The 22,540-nt window shown below is 41.4% G+C and overlaps 1 protein-coding gene across 2 annotated transcripts in view; it reads left to right on the forward strand.

The window, feature by feature from the left end:
* The window catches only part of MRTFA (myocardin related transcription factor A), a 91,759-nt gene that overhangs the window by 10,898 nt on the left and 58,321 nt on the right, over positions 1–22,540 (forward strand). Inside the window, exon 3 of one of the 2 annotated variants that reach the window (XM_072037253.1) lies at positions 6,356–6,617. Coding sequence is in view for 1 of the 2 variants with exons in the window: in XM_072037246.1 (XP_071893347.1) it covers positions 15,452–15,497 (46 nt within the window). In the remaining variant the exon portion in view is untranslated. Of the gene's footprint in view, positions 1–6,355; positions 6,618–15,209; positions 15,498–22,540 lie in introns of those variants that run through there. The other variant, XM_072037246.1, reaches the window with a different exon arrangement.

The following is a 22,540-nucleotide window of genomic DNA, read 5'->3' on the forward strand; positions in this document are numbered from 1 at the left end:
TGGTGAACCAGACAGTTCATGCATTCAATTCACTGCTTCTAATCCAGGAGAAATTCATTTATTTTGCCTGTTGTTGCCTCCCCCCATCCTGATTACTGTGAAAGTGAAGTAAGCTGCCCAATCCATTTTGCAGAAGGCAAATTATGTGCAGCATATGCATTGAAATAAAACACCATAATGTAAGATCAGCTCTCTTCAGTGGTCTGTGCAGTTTTGCTCCTTAACTCAAGGTTCCCGAGGAGCACACTGATGCATTGTCTGGTACAGTCTTTGTGACACTGGCATTGTTGTTTACTGTGCTGCATAGACTTCGGGGACAGAGCCATCAGTTCATCTCTGGGTTAAGTGGAGGAGTAATTCTGCCAATATTTGTTGCACAGTTTCAGCTTACAGACAGGAAGCTATTTTTTTTTATACAACCTTTAAGTTTCTCCTGATGGTGACTTTTCTTTGATATCTAAAGAGAAAAAGAATACCTAACTGTGGTTTCACTCTGATCCTTACAACCTCTCAAGCTAATGTGATGCTGCCACTTCCATCTGCTGCAAGCCTGAGTTGTCCTGAGCTTTTCTTTTGATTTGTGATGACCTGGGGGGAAACGGTTTCCTTTGGGCATGACATACCATTGTCTTCCTCTCTTCCCATTCATTTCAAAGACGATCCACTTAAAGCCACTTCGCCCCAGATTGCCTCTTCTGTTGGCCAGAGGACCTCAGCTGGCATGGTTATTTAGCAGAAGGGTGCTCTTAAATTTAGAGTAGAAAAACCTGTCTGCTGGAAATAGCACAGCTGCACTCACGGGCTGTTGCTGGTAACTGCTGGAGGTTGCCAAGCAATTCTTAAATTGGTAGGAAATTGGCATTACCCTGGCAACCTGGCCCCCAAAATGCAAACAAGGGAAAGCTGTTTAGAGAGGTGTCCTTGCTTGATTTGGGAATTTTGACGTGCATTTTCCTCTTTTTCTGTGCCTCTTTGATTTTTACTTTTTTTTTAATTCCTTTTTAAGAGGTTTTACTCTGATAATTGAGGCTTGATATTAGGGAAGGTGGTACTGTTCTTTGGTTCATTGAAATACCCAGGAACAAAAGCTTAATTATACCACGATCGTGTGAATATTGATACAGTCAAGCAAAATTTAGTGCAGGAAGACCTAGAACATGTGTCAATGTCCAACACGAATGCTGGATAGGTAAACCATATATCAAAACCTTAGGGCAGCAGTGTCACACTAAGAAGCCATCCTGATATCTTTTTTATTCCCTTGTACCTCAGTCTCCCTCGTGCTGTTTGTGTGGCTGGGTTGCAAACGAGATCAGGAACTGATGCAAATCAAACCCAGCAATTTGTGTTTGTGTGTGTGTGACCAGGTCGGATTTAGCCCGGATCAGTTCCTTGATCTGGCTCAGCCTTGGCCCACAGGAGGTGAGGAAGGAGCAGGCTGGACTGTTTCTTTTGTCGGCAGTACCAATTTAGCCTCTAACCAGAGGATGTGGTCTTGCGATAAAGCTCAGTTGATCTAAGCTGTCTCTCGCCAAAAGGGGCGGTCTTGGATGAATGCTTTTGTTGCTTCCTTGTGCTGACATGGGTGCTTGTCTGGCCTCTCGATGGGGTGATTAATGGAGCTAAAATGGTGGGCAACTAATCCTTTTTCTCCATCCTGCCACCCCCCTGGTCTTCTTTTCACGTAGCTCCGTGAACGAGCTTACTGCAGGTCAGACAGGTTTCAGTGCTGCACCCGTCTGTGTTGCCTTTTCACCTCATTGGCTCTGAGCTATCCTTCAGGGATCCTGGGTGAGCAGCTCCACGAGAAGCTTCTGTAAGTAAATTTGTAACGTGATAAATGCCAAGTGAGAGTATTTTTTCACCAAGGAGTAAACTAGTCAGGTTTACCATGTGTTTGCTATGATAATGGGGTTGGGATGGTAAGAGGATGCACCTCAAAAGAGCATTTACTCTTTCTAGTTTGCAGATTTGATAATCTCTTTCCAATGTGTATCCAATATTGAATACTTGGATATATTGGATCCAATATAGATTCCAGTATATCCGATTTTAATGGGATGTATATTGAAAAGTGGGCCAATGTGAACCAAATGAGGTTCAACAACTCTAAGTGCAAGGAGGAGGTGCAATCTGGAGGTGTTGAAGACCAGGTTGAATGAGACCCTGGGCAACCTGATCTAGTGGGTAGCTTGCTCAGAAATGACTCTGTCTGTCTGAAATTGAAGTTTGTTAGATGCCTCCAGAGGTCAGAAAGGGGTGAAGCTTATTCATGTATTTCGGTGCAGTGTCTAACGTCTCCTTTGGGTTGCTCCATTGCTGCTTGAGGTGATGGTGGTGTGGTTTATGGCAGTGGCCATAAGAGACAGAAACGAGGAGCTGGACAGTGGAAGACTCAGAGCTTGCTGAATTTGGTGTTACTGCTGTGGAACATCTGTGGGATCACAACCTCTTGTGTCCCAGAAGCAGCTGGGCCAAAAGCAGAGAAATGCCATGGTAGGAAGCTTTTATCTGGCCAGCAAGAGATACAAATCCTTGGGGGCACTCACCCTGAAACCCTTGTGGAGCTGCAGAAGTGTTTCCTCTTAAGGCTGCCCATCAGCTTCTGCGTGACTCACTTGAAGATCTTCATGGTATGGTACATTTCTTTATGGGAAACTTTCTGGTCTGTTCCAAAACGACAGGCAAACAAACATTGCAACATTTTAATAGGGTTCTAAATATTCCTGGGTGCAACCCATCATTCTGCAGGGACACTCGGAGTGCTGTGACTGTCTGGGAAGACTAAATGCAGCCCCACTCTTGGTCACAGAAGAGGATTCCACGTCTTTCACAGGAGATCTGTGATTTCCAAATAACGTGGCATGGATGACTATAAATCCTCAAAGCATCTTCCTAATCCCTTATACCCTTATCTGACTTTTAATTGAAAATACCGAAATCAAACCCATCTAATTATAGCTTTTACTGCAGTCTGGTGGACCGGATGCATTTCTTTAGTGGGCATTTTTTGAATTTTATTAAAACTTGGCATTGCTCTGAAAAAAAAGTTCTCTTTCCGTTACGTAGTGGTGAGTTGTTGGGAAGTATTAATGGTGTAAACAGGATGTGTTCCCGGTGTTGTGCTGGCACAAACGTTGGTGTGGCTGCATGGCAAACTGTACCAGGGACCTAATCTATCTGGAGTGATCCAAGGTGGAGCTTGTCCACCTGGATGAGATTTCTCAGTGGTTTGTTGTGTTTAACTGCAGCTCCTTGTGCTGGCATGAAATGGGAGGGGATGTAGAGGAAGGAGGATGTAGGATTTCCTAACGCATTTAGTGATTTATCCCAGTTTAGTTTCATTCGAGCTGCAGCACTACTTGGAGCAATAGAATCGTTGTCCACGTTGGCTGAGATGTGCAGTGAGACTGTTTTTTTCTGCAATTTGTGGCAGCGTTTCCCTGTATTGTGCTGATGCTCCTGTGATTTGTATGGAGGAATCGATCCAGCTGAAATACAACCCAGGAAAAATGACATTTCAGCCAAATCAGCTTTCTGGTAACGGTTCGCAGTGTGGCTGTACAAGCAGCTCTGCTGGCACAACAGAGGGCGTGGTGAAAGGGGAAGAATGAATGTTCAGGAGGTGCTTAAGCTTTGTTACTTTTGATGTGGACAGACATTGAATGGCATGCCAGCTAGGATTAAGAAGACACCTCCCATCTGTGACATCTTCTGCATCAGTTAAGAAACCTGCAAGTTTTCAACCTGCAAGCATCAACCCCAGTGATGATCCGAGGCCTGCGCTGAAGTTCTCTTGGCCAATTTGCTAGAGAAACTCTCTTTATGACCCCAATATCAATTAACACCAGTTGGTTTGGTACTGCTCAGAGTTGCATATTAAACTGACGCACAGGTTAGGCTGCTTTTACTGCTGCTTGGTGCTGTGCTGTTACATACAGGGTGTAGGGTTCAATGCACTGGCTAACGTGGATATACCTAGATCAGGAAACCAGATTCTGCTTTACAGTGCTGTTGTTAAAATGGTGTTTGAAATGTGATTGTCCTACTTCATGCAAATCCCTGTTAAACAGAAAATCCAACGTGTTACAAGTTCCTAAATACATTTCCTATTTTCCTAGCTGAGGCAGCTCTTATGAATTTGAGACATCTGAAATTCTTCTTGAAGGAGGGCCTCTTTTTCTTTTCTGGGATGGATTGGGATGGTGGTTGAGCCTCCTGCCATCCTAAATCCTTGCTGGGTAGGTGTTAGATGCCTGTCACCTGTCTGTGGGTTCAGACCTGCTTCCTCTTGTCCTCTTGCATGATCTGACTGAACTCATTTGGTACCAGACAAGGTGTAATGCCTCCAGTGCATCTCCTTTGAGAAAACAAATAGGCTTTAGCCCCCGTAGGATGGGTGTAAGCGGTCCATACCAGCCAGCCCCCTATCTGAGCACATAATCTTCCTTTTAGCCCCTTTCCCCAGGCCTCCCATCACTACAGGGACAGGGCCTGGGGCCAAGTGTGTTGGCCATGATTTAACTCTTTCTAGCTGTTGCAAGGATTGCTGTAGCTTACTGAACTATTATTCGAAATCTGTGTTTTAAGGGCACACGTTTCCAGGCTTTTTGTATCCAGTGCAAAGAGAAGAAGGGCACAATCCCATTTTTTTTTTCCTTGTTGCAGATTACCGTTAAATTTTTCTCTCAAATGGATGTGAGCAGTGTTTGCCTTGGACAGGAAATCCATCAAGGAGGAGGCAGGCGCATTCTAGCCAAATTGTAACTGAAGAAAAGCAAATACTTTGTATGGCAGTAAGCTTTGGCTCAGTCTCATTTGTTTTGTTTTAACGAGCACCAGCTTCGGTTAGTGGCTTTTGTTTCCTTTTCTTTTCTTCCTCCACGCTTTTCCCTGCTTCTCCTCAGATCGTGACACAGGATCCTGGGACTGAATGTGTGACAGCAGGGATGAAATAGCATGTGTTTGGTGCCAGAAATGCTTATTGCTGCCTTCAGTATATACTGAACAAGTTTTTGAGACAAATGTACTGCCACTTATCCTGATCTGTGCACAACAGAGCAAACATGACTAATCAAATGAAGTACGAAACTGAAATGAAAGCAGGGAAAATGAGTATTTGAACTACTTTATCAGCTATTAATGTGTTGAATGTTGTCACACGCATTCAGGTTAACTATGGGTGTTAAGTGGGGAGTTCTTAATAAAAAAAAAAAGTATTGTTAAAGGTGTTTGTCCAAGTCTGCACATTCTGATCGATTTCTGGAAGATTGCCAGCTGTTTTTTCCTGAGCTGCTGTGCAGCTAGCTCTACCTCCGTCTTCCTGAAGCTGAAGGTTAGCCTCTGGGAGAGTTTTTTGCTTCTTAACGTGCCTCTGGTGCAGTGGAGTTGATAGTGGTAGTCTTCTGAGTTTTGGCTGGGTGAAGAAGCAGCATACTGCGAAGCAGGAACCTTTCATCTTCATTAATCAAACCCAAATATGATTGTCCTGGTGTACTCCCTGTTGCTGTTTAACTGTTAACACAGTAACCATTCCACTGGAGGCTTCCAGCTGGTTTGTTTCTGTTTAAATTACTGGACGTAAAAGAACTTTAACTTCAACGTAATGTTGGCTTTTAAATAATTCTTTAAAGAACTATGGAAATACAAAAAAATGAGATCAACTTGTTAGTTTAATCATTAAACCCCCTTATATATTGCACACTTCAGTTACGGTAGACAAGGCTTTAGACAGGAAAACTTTTCTGTGTACTTTTTATATAATATTTTTCTTGCATTCATTGTCACTGGTAGTGATGGGGAAAGAAAGAACAGGGCAAGAGAATTATTTTTTGAAATGCAAATTAGATTATTTAAAAATCCTCATTCGTACTCAGCTGTCCTTCCAGGTTAGGTATGAAGGATTACTTTACCTGACTGGATTTCAAATTGACAGTTGTCCTCTTAAAACACTGTTGTTGGTATAAAAAGAGTAATCAGGAGTTCAGCAAGATGCTAAATAGGATGACTTTGCTGGAAGCTGGAGTACGGTGACTTTGTGGTGATTCTCAAGATTTGGTTCATGAAGTACCAAAAGCTGAGATCACTTTCTCTTAAGTTTTGAAGAAAATTATGATAATCTGTAGTTTTATTAGTAGTTTCTGTGGTGACCCTGTTGGAGGCATGTGCAAGTTTATCAGCTGGTGAGTTTAGCAAGTTTCGATCACTAGATGTGTCTCAGTTGAGAACGATAACACAAACACTGTGCTAAAGAGCCTGTTTCTCAAGGATATGGAGGTGCCATAGTGAACTGGAGGTGTGGGTTAAGACTGGTATTTATCCATTTTTATTATTTTTTTATTTATTTGTCTTGTAGGTTGCCATCACGAAAGCCAAAGTGGATTTCTCCGGCGTGGTGTGCCTGCCCCCTTCCGTCATTGCTGGAAATGGGCTGGACGGAGGAGGGGCTGGCGAAAATGATGATGAGCCGGTGCTGGTGTCCCTTTCGGCGGCCCCCAGCCCGCAGAGCGAAGCTGTTGCCAATGAGCTGCAGGAGCTCTCCTTGCAGCCCGAGCTGACCCTCAGCCTCCATCATGGCCGAAACCCCAACCTTCCTCCGCTCAGTGAAAGAAAGAATGGTAAGTGGTGCCACGAACGTGGGTCTCATGCAGTACGTCTTCAATGGTAGGCTTACGGGACGTATCGCGGTGTTGGTGTGGTACATGTTGAGTTGACAAAACCGATTCCCGTTGTTAGATGGGAGTGACTGATGTTGCTGTAGAAGTTCCAGAGAGTCTAGTGATAAACGCAGGTAGGTTGTTGTAGATGAATACCAGAAACAACTTGCAAACATCCATGTGCTTGTGGTGACCAAAAGTTGTGCAAGGCCGAGAGGCAATCAAAGGAAGTGTTAACTCATCCTCTGACTACAGCCATCAAGGATCTGTACATTTTTCTATGACACTTTGGTCTGTACATTATCGGGGTGGATAATCTTTGTCACTGCAGATGTCTGAAAAGTTCTGTCAGACTTGTTAGAAAGAGGGACAAGACCTGGAGTTAACAATGAAATACCCCAGTAGGCCTTCAAAATCCTGGAGTGAGAATGACCAGCATGTATATCTCAAGTTGTAGGTAGTATATGAAGAGTTGTATGAATCCCTCAAACTGTTTTCTGACTGACAGTAGTGGCAGAATATAGGGTCCCTTGGTAAGGCTGTGCCTTGAATACTGTGTTAGGTTTTGGGCCCATCACTAGTAGAAGGACATCGAGGTGCATTTGGAGCACGTCCAAAGAAGGGCGACAAAGCTGGTGAAGGGTCTGGAGAACAAGTCTGAGGAGCAGCTGAGGGAAGTGGGGTATTTAGCCTGGAGAAAAGGAGGCTCGGGAAAGACGTAACCGCTTTCTACGACTACCTCAGAGGAGGTTGTGGCGGGGTGGGAGTTGGTCTCTTTTCTCAAGCAACTAGCTTGGACAATTAACTAGTCTAGGACAAGGGGAAATGGCTTTGAGTGGCACCAGGTGAGGTTTAGTTTGGATATTAGGAAAAATTTCTTCACTGGAAGGGTTGTGAAGCATTGGAGCAGGCTGCCCAGGGAAGTGGTTGAGTCACTAACCCTGGTGGAGGTATTTAAAGGATGTGTAGATGTGCTTAGGGACACGGTTTAGTGATAGAGTTGGCAGTGCTAGGTTAATAATTGGACTTGATGATCTTAGATCTTTTCCAACCTAAATGATTCTGTGATTCGGTGACATTTTCTGACGTTGGGAGAATGTGAACTGTGTGAAGCTCAAAATCACCAGCCTGCCATAAAACTCTCCGTATTCAGTACCATCCTGTGACTGACTGGTAAAACAGTTTGATAACTGATGGCTTCTGCCTGTGAATTCCTTTTGGTCATCTTCCATTACTCTGCCCTCTGGGGTATGTGTTGGTGGCTGTTGGCAGTGTGAAGGGCTTTGTATGCAATTGTTGCAGTGTGAATTGCTTGTTACCAACTTTTGATGCTGTCGACCTCAGGATGGTTGACTCCTGCGTGCTTTATAATGCCTGGTGTTATATGTTGCATTACATACATTATACAGAGTTGTGTGTCGCAGCATACTGGAAATGCTGGGGAGCGCTGGGGTGGCTTTATAGCCAGTACTGAATGTGTCTGCTGAACTGATTTCGAATCCATGAACAGTAGGACAGTATTTTGGGTTGGAAGGATACCTCACTTGACATGCTTGGCTCTTTAGCTCCAGAAGCTGAGCGTGCCCCCTTCCCTGAAAAGTGTATTAGTGTTTTGCTAGTTGGAAGAATTAGCTTCAACCTTCAGTATTGTTTTTAAGAGGATAAAGAGTTTTCTTGTTCATATACATTATGCCATCCTTCTGCTTTTAAAGGCCGTAAAAATGGTGAAGCTGGAATCTGCAAAACAGAACAAAAAGCTAATAATCCTTAATGTTTGCAGTCCTCTAAGTACGAGATAAAAGACAGCAGATGGAGATAAAGGTTAGTAGAAAGTAAAAGAGAAGGAAATGCAATGTTAGTATGGTGGACTCTGATCTCAGCACATCTCAACTAGTGGTAGACTTGGGTATTTTATAGCTATGCTGACACAGAGGTATTTCTAATGAGAATTAGATGAGGTAGTTTTGAATGTGGTAGAGGACTTGAAGGCAGCATGGGAAAAGCATACAAGTCTTCTGTTTCCAAAACCTGACAGCTGGCCAACTGGAGGTGACACTGTGAAGAGGCAGGATTCTTCCCTTTGTAGTGAGCAAGACATGACAAAAGGTCTGGAAATGGGAACAGTTTACTCTTGATGCCACAAGGAAAGGGTTGCTAGTGTTGGAACTGCTACGAGTGCCTAGTTTGAAAAAGGAACCTTGTAGCAGCACCTTGAATAGATAAAAATGGGTCAAAACAGCATTTGTTATGGTCAGAGAAAAGAATATCTCTGTTAAAGAAAAATTAGAGTCTATGTGTAATTCAGTTGTTTGAATAGATTTGAAAAATGGTATGATAGGAATGCTTTACAGAAAATAGATGGTTTTTGTCTGTCAAAATAATGTTACTTTTACGGGCTCAGCCTTGAAGCTCTGTCATTGGGGGCTGCCAATCTACTTGACTGGAACAGGTAAAATACAATTGGATTTGAAAAGTATCTGAAATGGAGCACCTCTACCTAGCTTTTGCCAAAGAAAATGAGGATATTCCCGGAAATGACTCATTAGGTGGGTCTCTTCGGAGCTGATGCTTTATCAGTGCTCAGCACAATAGTGGGAATTATACTGCTGGAGGTGCAGCTTTTCACTCAAGGCATAAAGTCCAAAGTCCCTGGTGTAGACTACCTGACCTTATCTCCAGATGTATACAGTGTATTTTTTTTTCTACCAGGGTGTAATATGTTACGTTATATGCTGCTTGTGTGTACATTCAAGTATTGTGGGGCTAAAAAGTGCTGTTGAAATATGGTTATCTGCAAACTGTGGTGGCATAAAAGGAGACTTGGTTTAGCAAGTCAAGTTGTTGAGGAACGTAGCTGATGTGTTTTGAGTCGATAAACTTGTTCTCCCAAATGGGAAATTTTAAGTTATTTTGGGGAAGAAACTGCACACCTGTTGAAAGCTTTTGAGCTTCTTAAAGTGTTTTTTTTTTTTTTTTTTACACGATGCATCTTTGTTGCTATGCCTTTAGCTTCAAACAACCTTTAGAGACGATCTGTTAGTCGAGATGGCAATCTGCTTAAGCATTTCAGCCATCCGGGGTGGCTGTAGAAGCCTATCTGGTGCTGTGCAACTGCTCCTGTGACAATCTGCCGAATTCAAGGTATGAGGAAGACTCGAGACGAGTGCTGCTAGGAGGGGAGGAGATGGTAAAACCAGAGGCTTGCTGGAAGCTGCCGATGTGTGTCAAAGGGTCTCCTGTTTGCAGTTCCAGACAGGCATTGCTGACTCACAGCTCAGCTTACTCCTTATGCTTTACTGCTTAACCCTTTCTGTAACTTTTCCTGCCAGGAGGTCTCTCCTATCTGTAGATGTCTGTAGCAAAATACTACGTGGATCTGCACTGAATTTGTTACTTCGGGCAGTGGTTCCGGAATGTGAGCTATTAGCTGAGGTAAAATTAGAAATTTCTTTGGCATGTAAAGCATCATGGATTGTGTATCCCATGGGAGAACTGGGAGTGCAGTGCTGTATACACATGCTGCCACATGCCCCAGGACAACAAATTTCTTTCTGACTGCTTGTAGAGAACTGGAGAGCAGCAACAGGCTGTTTCTGGGGGGCTTCTGGTTTGTTTTGTGTTTTTTCAGGCTCGGGCTCCACTTCGTGTTCTTCCCTCTTACCCCAGCTGCACATTATCCTTGTAGATCCCTGGTTAAATGAGTGTAAAGACTTCAAACATGTTGCCTGGATAGTTGTCATTAAATTATACTAAATTAAAATGAGACAAAAGCCTTTAAGCCTGTGTGTGAAGGACTGGAACGTAACAGATAGATAAGAATTTTTTTTTGACACTTCTCTGCAAGGAAACCAAATGGGGCAAGGTGTTAGTAAAATATTTTGATGCCTTTACTAGGCTCTACGCAGGCATTAAGCTTAATGGAGTATTTAAGTGTAGTTACTTAATTTGCCTTTTTGCCTCACAGTGAATTTTTTTTTTACCTGAATTTCACATTCCATTTCTTCTTTTTTTTTAATCTATGTTCATCAAGGCCTTGATCCCACAACTTTCTTAAATGATGAGAGATTACCAGGACTGACTCATTCTTGTAACACAGGCCAAAAAAGGTCATTACAGAGTCATTTGAAGCAGTTACCTTGATTTCTTTTTATTTTTTTAGTCACCTGTAGTAAAATGCCAAGATAAGCTTTCCCAACCCTTAGGGCAAGGTTGACAACAAGGCTCTGATGAATGTGGTTAAAGAAAAAAAAGAGAACGTAACAGGCTATGAATATATAATCTTGTGCAGTTTGATCACTTCTAATCAAGATTGTCTTTCTGTTTAGCTTTATTTTAAATTATAATTACTTCCCTAGCTTATTGACCTTCTCATATTGACCCGTATTCCCCAGGTGAATTCATAGTTACCTCTGTGCACTGATCATGAAAAACATGGTGTTAGAAGTCTACCACTGGCCTGCTGCTTCTCCCTGTAGGCCTCTTTAAGGTTGGGTAACATTCTTTCAGATGAACTGTTGCATTTTGTGATTACAGGTTTGGACAAAACTTGTGCCGGCTTGTCAGTTTTTGGGGGTTTACTTGATCTGGGATGCTTGCCTTCTACAAAGTGCCTACATATGTACCGGGGGTAAGGAGCCTAGCTGGGATGTGTGGAATTTCAGTATGACTTGAAGTCATGTAACAGGCATGTGCTTTATGGATTCGAAGGTACTCCCATTGCTGTGAAGGTCTCATCCTGTACAAAGCATGGGATTAATTATTGCCACATAAGCTGCTGGAGATTATAGCCATTTACAAATTGCAGTGTTGAACTTTTTTTTAATGATTCTAAGGAGCTAATTTAGTGCCTGTGTTCGTTTACTGTCAAAAGACAGAAGTATCAGGGCACCTGGTTTTACTTTAAAGAATTGTGTGGGTGATTGCTCCTATAATTATTTTGTTAGGGTTTGTGTTCCTGTCTCCTGCCTCTTGCCCATTCCCATCCTGAATTGTTGCACTGAATGCAGTCAGATTCAGAAATTATTTTTAAATATAACTTACTAAGATGTTTTTGCAAACGTTGTAATTGTCTTCTTGCTATTGTGACTTTAAAAACATTATCAGTGTTTTTATAAAATGACACAAAGCTATCCTTTTAAAAAGTGCGTGTTGTGACTTGAAGGTGGGCGTCTGTGTTTATCAACAAGAGTTGATTTTATTCCTGAAAAAACTTTTTTTTCTCTGTGTTGACAAAATCATTCTGAAATTGTTTGCTCAATTTTCTTTTCTGCTCTGCTGTGTGGAGGATTTCTGGAATGATGTGACTTAGTGGCAGTTAATTACCAAGTGATGGTTTCTGCCTCATCCAGAATTTATGTGTGACAAAGATGCTTAAGTCTGTATTGTAACAAAGACAGGAAATATATAGCTTTCTCTGATCTGTCCTTCACACACATTCCAGCGAGGCTGCCTGTTTTCTCTTTTGTGTGAGTAAGAGGAATGCTTGTTAGAATAAAAACAACCAGTCTATCTTGGATAGATTTGTGCTAAGAGACTTAATGTCCCAGGGGACTATAAATTTAGTATGCTGTCTGAAAATTTCTGATAGAGCTATGAGATTCAGAGCATGATGGAAGTGACTGGCCTGCTCCTGATGGGAGCTACTAAACGACTGAGAAGTGGTAATCTCTTAAAATATTTAAAACAAACAAACTTTTAAATAGCGATGGGGGAATAGTTGAGCCGGAGGGAGTAATGCCAAAGGCAGCTTTAATGTGGTGGCTTTAACAAGTTAGCTCTCAACGCAGTTTTTGTTTGCTCCCCATCAAGTTAACGTGATTATAATGCCCTCCCCGTCACTGGCTTGTGATATCCCTCTCTTCTGTCTCTCCTTTCCAGTTACTTTCTTGCTCCATTTTGCCTTTGAGGTTTCAAGGTTGAGGGCTGATGGATGAATATGTAGACATACGATTTGATAGTTATTAAATAAAACACTTCTGGGAGAATTTAAACTGTTTGCTGAACAAGTCAGACCCAGATTCGGGCAGTTGTTTTGCTTATGTAAATAAGGTCTCTTGGGTTTTGCTGTTTTAAGGGTAGTAATGGGGAAAGGAGGTCTGATTCTGTAGAGGGAGAACGCCGTTCTGCAGGACTCTGTCCTACTTAAATAGTGAGTGGCTGCTTCACACAAGATTTTCATCATTTCACAACAGTCACACGCTGCTAGTACTTGGCAAACTGAATCATAGCTTGGGTGATGGCCTGTTTCTGTAATGTGCAGCTTTCCTTATGAAAAATGTCAAGTTTTCTATAATTTGTTTATATTAGGATGCTATCAGCTAGTTCTGCAGGCTGCAGCTGTCCTCTACAATCAGTGCGTTACCACGAGGTGTAGTGAAGAAATCTCCGGCTGAAGGCATCAGGTAGTGCCGTCTTCATCTCAGATAAGCAGCATGCAGTCATATGGGCCTACAAGAGTTCTTGTTACCTCTGAACTTTAAAACAAACCAACCAACACCCTGCCATTCTGCTAATATTATTAATATTCAGTTATCTGTGTACATTTCCTTCTGCGTTCGTACTGCAGTAATGCAGCTTGAGGTTCCAGGTCAACGAAGAGGTTTCTTTGTGGCAAGGCAAACCACGTGTTTTCAAAGGGCTGTGCATACGACGCCATCTGAAGCGAGTTGGCTCTCCAAAAACAACGTGACACATTTACTCATCCGTGGAGACTTGTCACACGCTTTCTTGCCTTAGACATTAAAAAGTTTGCTTTTTTGTCACTTCTTGTTTGCTTCTTTCTGTACAGTCACGTTGTTTTGGTTTGTCCTGCTTGATGCCTTAAATTTCTGCTGCCCGTAGTCACTGAGAATTCACACATGCCTTCTTCAGGGAGCTACGTGATGCTCCTGGGCCCTGTAGCAGAGTGCTTTTCCTCTTTGCTCACACCGCTTCCCTTTGTATTTCCACGTATCGCCAGAAAAATAAGCGTGCATTTGCTGAACATGGGCAGTTCCCTTCATTCTGGATGAATGCAGATATTCACAATAGGTGTTGAAATGACTCATTTTGGTCATGTTTCCTACATTCTCAGGATACGGTTTTCCATTGTGGATCCTTTCCATAAGGACAAGAATTACCACTTAGGCTGGCTATTTATTGGAAGTCTGGTTGTGAATCCAAAACCACATAGGTAGCGTTTGACTATGACAGAAGGCCAAATGAGCTGATTTTTGTCCTTCCACAACACGTTACTGATGTAAGGAGTTTGGAAATCAGATTAATATTACAATATCATCACAGCAAGGGATTTTCCTGTGCTGTTTAAAGTCCCCAAATGAGTTTCTGCTGCCTCCTTTGAAGCCCCAGATGTGTTTGCGGAGGGGAAGGAAGATGTGGTGCTAAAACCTGCCGTGTTCTCTCTCAGCTGTCGAGCAGCTGCTGGGGAGCTCTTGCATCCGAGTATTACAGAAACCCTGACGGGACTTAGGTTTGGAGGGCTCAGAAATCAGTGCAAAAGCCATTTTGCACACCCAGTTCCTGGCTTTCGTGAGTACTGATGCAATGGGGGAAGGATTTGGACTTGCTCCAAAGGATTTTAAATGCGAAAATTGGTCTTTATCTTTGATGCAGGGCTTAATGTGTTTTTGGGCTTGATGCAAGCAATGTGCAGTTACTTACTTGCAGGTGACCTAACGAGAAGTGACAATGAATCTTGGGAATGGTGGGGAATAAGGGAAAGCTGCTCTGGGGACACAGGTGTTGGAATTAGTTTCGGATAATTTAATTATCTTTAGGGCAAATTACTTGAGACTCTTCAGAGACTGAAATTGAATTTCCTTTCTGTTGGGAGCTAGAATCACCTAGTGAGGAAAGACTTGGTTCTATTTTTTTATCTGTTAATCTCAAGAAATATTTGACTCTGAAAGTTTTATCCAATATCCCCAACCTTTTGAATCTGAATTTGGGAAACAGCGTAATTTTTTTTTAACCTGCAGACAGGTTGGAAGGAGGCTGTGATCCAGGATGGGGAAAGTATGAAGGAGAAAGGGTGTTTTGCTTTTGTTTGTGTGTTTGTTTTTTTAAGAAACAGATGCTACCACCTATTTGGAAGATCTTCCAGTCCTTTGGTACAGTAGCTCAGGTTTAGTGCCTAGCAATGGGGTTTGATAAGGGCTAGGGGAAACAATACAATTAGCAAGACAAACGACTGGTGAAGATTGGCAAAAAGTGGCTGGATGTATATGGCTTTGGTCATGTTACAGGCAGGATGTATGTGTTTTTGGCCATGTTGTTTCTAAGCTGAGGATGACTGCGTGTTTATGTTAACACTGGGTCTCCTTGTCCTTGGAATGAAGTTGCCTCATCAGCAGAGCCCCTTAGGGGATTTGAAAGTCTACCCAAGACGTCATCCTCCTCTTTTAAAAGGAGAAAAAACTGCCAGTTCTTATATCCGACCCCTTCCTCCCCCTTTCCTTCCCCTTGCAGAGCATCAAGGGGCGGACCTTACTTCTGCAAACTACACATCTTGCGTTCCCCTTGGAGTATTCATTTTTCTCCTAGCAGTAATTTGATTCTGGGCTGTTCCAACTTGCCTGTTGTGAATAAGCAGAGAACTGCATGTTGAAAAGCTGAGCTTTCTCAGTAGGCACAGTTTTCATCATGAGGATGAGAATTTCTTGCAAATATTGAACGAGGTTAAAGTTGATAGGTCTTTGTGGATTTTTTTTCTTTTTTTTTTTTTTTTGCCTGTCTTTATCTATACTGTATGTAAAGCGAATCTTTAAGGGATTGTAACTGTTGAGAAAAGGATCAGCATGACGCTGCTGGAACCAGAAATGCAGATGACAGCACTCCAATCAGGTATCGTCCCCGAACATATCCCGTGGGTAACTTCTGCTAGCAAATTATGGTGGCTGAGCTATACAGGGAGTGCCAGGAGGGTATGGGACTTGGAGGAAAGACAAATCAGAGAGCTGTCATGATTTCATGTGCCGTTTGAATGGGTACTAGTTGACTGTTAAACACTGATCACTTTCAAGCTTCAGTGGAGGTAAAATTACCTTTCTGTTCTTCATTTGGTAGTCCCCAGTGTTGAATTAATGTGTGTCACGAAGATTAGAAGTTCCGTAGCAAATCTAGGACTTATTCTAAGGCAATTCTTCTGTTTAGCTTTTGGCTTATTCATTGTTGGCGGTTGTTTGAGTTTTATTGTTAATTATTTTTTCGATTAAATGTATTCTTGATACTTTGGAGAAAGCTTAAATTGTTCTTGTGTTTTGCTTTTTTTTTATTTTTATTTTTTTTTTGGTGGGGGAGGAGTACTTCTCATGCTTTGAAGCTTCCTAATACTTATTTTATGACTTAGGCATTAAAATGGCATTGTGTTTATATGATTTTTGTCCTAAATGCTGTGGTCTTTTTTATGATACTGCGCTTAGCTGCTAGATACGTACAGAGCTGTATTTCTGATGTGTAAGACAGGCTAGAGTTAAAATTATCTGTTAATGACTGTATGGTGTACTTATGTGGGACATTTTTATCTGCGGCTTTGGGACATTCTGTAGTCGTGAAACTTAACAAGTATGTATACATATGAGTGACCTCTGTTTTATGGATGGGAACACAGGATGAGTAACCTTGGTAAGATCTGACAGCAGACTTGTAGTAGCTTAGGACTTTGGGTTTGCGTTTGTGTACTCTTCTATCATTTGTAGAGTGTTGCCTGAAAAGTAGAACATAAAACTCCAAAAGTGTCAAGACAGATTTGTTTCCAAGGCAAATGCTTCTTCTTTTCCTTAAATAGTGACTTGGAAAGAGACAAGTGAAACAATAACTTCATAGTTTTATACATGTGGTTTTTTGTTTTAATATTTTTTCTGAACATCTGTGTTTCTTCTGGATGCGCAGCATTGCTTTCCTTAACTTAGTCTTATATTTTGTAAAGTATTTGAAGATTGCATGTCAATAAAGAACCCTGTACAATCCTTGCTTTGTAGTTCTGACATACTGTACGCCTCTTCACAGATCCAAAACACGTCTTCCACCTCCTGTTGTAGATTGGAAAGGCAGGAGATTGGAGAGGTTTTACATCAGGTGTGCATCTGATACGGAGTACACGCTTCTTGTCCTAACCCATAATACTACGGAGAGGTGTTTTGAGACTATACAGTCCATCATTCCTCTAGTGGTACTCTGGTAGTCTGTGAATTTTGTTTTCCTTGATATGGTCTTTATGGGAAGGCCTGAAAAAGATGTTTACCTCAGCATGTGTAGTTTCTAACAGGTTTTCTAATTGCCTTAATCTTTTTAGATAAAAAAGAGCCATGCAATTTACATTTCAGGGCACTTGTAACTGGATTTGTACGTGATATTCTGGGAAGCTCAAAGAATAAAATAAGACTTACCAAAATTAGGGAAACAACCTTCATTAAAAAAACTTTAGTTATGTCTGTGTTTGTCTTTTCTTCCGAATGATGAAAATTCTTCAGGCTTGCATTTAATTCTTAAGATGAGAGCTTCTCCCAGTACAGAGAATTCATACATCTTGTTTTTGTGGCTACGGTCGTTGCTTTTGCTGAAGTCAGCTAATTTAGGCTTAGATTATGCAGTGACGTTTCGCGATGTTGAGGCAATTTCCTGGCAAGCTTAGCTTAACTAAGGAGGGATACAAATTTATTGCACCTCTTCCATCAGTGGCAGCTCTTTTTTCTCATGGATCAACTACTGCTGGGAAAATATTTAGCAATAAGCACCCGAATGTTTACAGAAATGGGTTCACAAGACTGGTGGGGAAATAACATACGACAACAGGGTGGAACCGTGCACACAGTAAGCTTAAACTTAAAGACTTGCCTTGAATCATGGAAGTGTATTACCAGCTTCTAGATAAGGAAGAATGGCTTCTGGATGCCAAGACCAAATTGTTAAAAAAAAATTTTGCTTAAAAAATTTAGTAGCTTCAGCTGCTGTTGACTGCTACTGTTGTTTGACTGATTACGGTAAGTCGTCTGTTGGGCAAACTACCTGAGGCTTTTTAGAGATGGAAAACGAATCTCCTTTCTGTTATCTCCTTTCTGCTAAGAGCTAGTCATCTAATCTAGAAAGACTTAACTTTTCAAGGCTTCATGGCCCCCGTGTTCATCTCCAGAAGCCCTGCTGGAAAGGTGGAAGCTGAAAAGTATTGTACAAGTCAACTCATCAGGCTTTAACCTGCATCTCAACAGCTCTTGGAGAAGTAGAAGAATCATGGGCTAAGTTGTGTGAATAAATTATCCTGATAGGCTTGAGCACCCAAGCATTCAATAAGCACAGCTTCATGACCTGCATGCTTTAAGAGTGCTTGACCTATGAAGTGCAGGCTGTAGAAGACTCCTCCAAGAGAATGCTTCTTCAGAACAAAATGTAAGTGAAGCAGAAACAAATTGATTTTGATTCTTGTGGTGCACGTTGTGTTAACAGCAACAACAAAAATTAAACCCACCCAGTAGACCAAAAAAGGGAAGAGTAAAAGTCAACTCAGGTGATGATGGTTGAGGAAGAAAATGTGTAGGTGAAAATGAGGCTGAAAAGGCATTTCAGAAAGACAGTAGAGCCAGAAAAAGTCATGAAGAGAAGAAACTTTACTGCTGTATTTGATGTCTCATTGGACTACTGAAATAATTTGAAGAACCAATCCATCCATTCAAGCAGCAGTCATGCAGTGTGAGGCCAAGTTCCAGATTGACAATTAAGAATGTGGCTTTGGAAACCCCTCTGTGCCATTACGTATGTTTTCATCCTGTTGAAAATGAAGCTGATGTGTAGGTCTGTACTGAGCTCTTGGCAGTGGGAGCTCCACAATTGTCCTTTTTCTACAAGAGTCACTTTCTGCTGTCTTCAACCTCCCAGAATCCGACTCATTTGTTTTCTTGATTTGCTGATTCCAAAAGCTTGTTGTTTCCTTCTCTTTATCTACCTCAATCTCATCTCCCTATGTACCCTTTCTGTTTTTTGTTCCCCTGAAGCCTTTTTCTTATTCTTGTCATTACCTAACCATCCCATATGGAGATCTTGCAAATTTTTTTTGCTGTTGATCCCTGTTCAGATAAAGATACAGACTGAATGCTCTATTGGTATGACCTGGCTTTGTTCTGTAACACAGACTGCTTGGCAGTTGGAATGAGTCACAAATATTTATTTCCTTTCTTTCTTTTTTTTTTGGTTGGTGAAGAAGTCTGTAGGAATTTTTATTATTATTTTTGACACAATTTACAATCTAGTAACACTTGAGACAGTTTTTCAACAGCCATGGAAGGGACTTGTGAAAGGTATAGGGAGATCTCAGCAGCCCTGGGTATGCTGTTGGCCTGTTTGGAAAGCTTATTGTAGAGAAAATTTCCATTGGATTGACATCTTTTACCGACGGTGAGTGACGTGTCTGTGTAATCTCATGTCCTTGCAACAGCTTCCATATACAGACCGCACTGTTCATAGTAGTGATGTGGAATAACAGTTGAATTACTGCTGTTGGTTTTTTCCTTAGTACTCACACTGAAATTAACCTTCCAGGGAAAGTCGTGTGTACTGAAGCAGTGTTTTTTTTTCAGTTTGATAAAAATCTGAAGGTACATTTAGTAATATTAAAAGCTCAGTATTTTTGGCAGCACTAGAGATCTTATACATGCAGATTTTGTGCTTAAATGGCAAACGTGAACTTTCAAAGATAATTTTTCCCTTTCTTTTTTTCTTAGTTGTTACTGTTCACAAGTTCCTTCTTATGACTTCTAGGAGATAACTGGGCAGAAATGTGTGTGCTCTACACGTAGAGGTGCAATCAGCCAGATAAAACCCAAATTTCACATCACTTCTGCAGACGTGTTGCATGGCTGGATAAGAGTTATGACCACTTAGGGCCACTCAGAGTCTAACGATGCATTGCCAGAATTAATGGGCATTAGCAGTAGCGCCCTTGGCCAAATGGCTACTTTTAGTAATGAGTTTCGTTTTGCTGTACTTCCAACTTCATTTATTGCTCTTGGTTTGTTTCTGGGCACTACCCTGTGGCTTGCATTGTCTTGGAATATAATGCACACTAATAATGGTCTCTGTAATCTTCTTTCTACGAGTAAAACGGAAAAATGACCACCTCAACACAGGTAGTTTATTGGATAGCATCTCTTCAAAACCAAGCTAGGCATGCACACCAGAAGCAGGTTGTTCTGAACTATAAAAAGAAATAATCACTGCAAATTAGTGTCTTCTTCAACCAAACGTAAAATGTCACTTATTTCCAGGAAAAGCATGTTTTTGAGCTATTGTAGCTGATTAGGGATATAGTAAACTCGGTTTAGGACAAACTGGTGCTGATTCCATTCATTTTTCTTTCAAAACAGCTCCCAGGCTCTTTCTCTTCCCTCTTTGAAGTAGCGATGTTGAAGTGCTTTAGGGACATCAGCTGCTAAACCACATGTAATGGGCAGAAGGGGGACAGCAGGACTGTGAATTCATAGAGAAGGGAGGAGTGCCCCTTTCAGCTCTTTGAGGCATGACAAATGCAGAGCTGCAGTTTCTGTGGCTGGCTTTTTCTTTTTCCTATTGCAAATGAAGTATGAATTCAGTGCTGGCTCTTGATATTCGTAATGGAAATGTCTTATTTATGCACTTAACTGACTTCTAACTTCATCATGTCTTTTCCAAGCACTTGTTGGATTTTTTTTTTTCTTACTATTTTCAGTTACTATTAAAAGTTTTTTAATTTTTTTAATTGTAACTTTCCCCATATTTTTTTCTTTGCATTTCATTTTGTTTGAATAGCAGACCTTAAAATATTATTCTCTTCCTGGTTGTTCCCTAGGTTTGGAATTGCAAGATTTCAGTGAATTCTTGAATCAAAGCAATGGGGATTTGGGTTTTGGATGGAGGGTGGGGGCGAGGGAAGAGCATGACTGGCTCGCTAGTTTGCATCATCACCACTTCAAAAATAGAACTTTTGATTTCTGTTTGGAATCCGTGGTATTTGGAAACGTAACCTTTTGTATCTAGGTAGCAAGTTCCTGGGGATTGTAAAGAGTTCCCTGGTTGCTGGTAAGGTTCCCCGAGATGTGTATATTCTGAGTAGCGATAAAGTGACGCTTCGCTGGCTTTCAACCAGAACCCTGCATGTGATCCAAAGACTGAACAGAGTTATGTGAGCTTCATCGTCATCCTGCAGAGGGAATTCTTTCCGAAGCAGCAAATGGGACGTTGTTGAAGTCAGCTTTAAATATGGAAATTTTTCTGCCAGAGCTACTAAGTGCATAAAGGTCTGAGCTGGCTCTTAACGCGCAGCGAGGAGTGCACAACTGTGAGCTGCAACGTTGCGGAGTTATTCCATTCATGAAAGATTTGAACATAACCTTTTGCTGCCTTTTATCCCTGTGATTAACTGTTGAGTAATCAAACCATGGTTATTGTGTTAGTCAAACCAGGGTTAAAGGATGGAACTAACTAAATATATAAAGCATGCTTTCCATTTTTATTTTTTAATAAAAAAGATAATGTAGAAGACTACTCATTAGAACCATTTAACTGAGCAGTACCTATTTCTACTGCCAACTTTAAGTTTAAACAAGAACCTGCTGGAAGTCCTGTAAAACCTGGAGCTTGCATTTATTGAATTGTTAAATTACTGATTAAAATATATATATATTTTTTTTTCCTCCAGCTGGTTTGAAGATGCTCTCTGTCTGTATTAGCAGTGAGTGTTGCGCTACAGGTTGAGACAGAGGGAGGGGAAAAAAAAAACATCAAGGCATATTTTAGTCTTTATCCCTTCTATGAACGCACACATGCTCTATTTGTCCTAAAACAGGGAAGATGTGCTAGACACAAAACAAATATCCACTGCCTTGCTTTGATTCCTAACCCTTCTTATGGCTCCATTTTAATTTTAAAATAATTAGCTGACAAGAAACAACTTCAAGGGGTCTGTGTGTACGTGTGCATCACTTTCCAGTTTATATACTTGGTTATGGTCGGCTTACAAATTTTTTGTACCATTCACCAATTGATATTAAAAACAAAATGAAAGTTTGAAGTGTAAAACGTAAGCTCAAGTGAGGGTTTATATGCTGTAGCTTGAATCTAAGCAGAGTATTCCTCGCTGAGAAATTAATGCATTATGTATTACGGGCTATGTTTAATTGCCATTACTGTAATCTGTAAGCTACCCTTTCATTTACATGATGAATATAAATGAACCTTCCGTGTGCTGTGCTCCATCTCTAAGCTGATAACGCCGATGGCACCATACACGCCTTGCCTGGAGGAGTGCAGCGTGGACACATCCGCTCTGCCTGCCGCTGACCTGTGGCTCCTTGCTGCTATCCACTGCTCACATGTAAGAGGTGACTAATATTTAACAAAGCACTTAGGTTTCTATTCCTGCTTGGTGGCAGGAATTCAGATCAGGGTTTAGATCGGGATTGTTTTCTTTCTTGTAATGGTTGGATTCCTGTCCAGTCTGTGCTTTGCTCATAGGACGTAAAAAGCAAATATTTTTTAAGTTTCGATATGAAGCAGCCTCTAAAGTATGCCCAGAGCTGTATAGATCAGTCACAGAGATTACATGGAGCTGTTAAGGTTTTGGGAATGTCTCTGGTTTTGTCTGAGGTCATGTGGTATCTGACACAAATTCTTAATATTTTTAACCCTTTGCACTCTGCTTTTTACCAATCTCAGATAATTCCTAGAGCATCATAAATGAACAAAAACAAAAAACCCAAGCCTAGTGAACAACACCAACAAAACAACCAAACAACAACAACAAAAGCCCTGGGTTACCTACAATTTAATGTCACATGGGGATGCCCCGTGTTGCTGTGCTGGTGCACCTCAGTTTGGACTTAGAGCACCCTCTGCTGTTCTGACCTTCGGGCTCTTCCAAG

Source organism: Anas platyrhynchos, chromosome 1 (genome assembly GCF_047663525.1).
Source record: "Anas platyrhynchos isolate ZD024472 breed Pekin duck chromosome 1, IASCAAS_PekinDuck_T2T, whole genome shotgun sequence".
Lineage (NCBI taxonomy): Eukaryota > Metazoa > Chordata > Aves > Anseriformes > Anatidae > Anas > Anas platyrhynchos.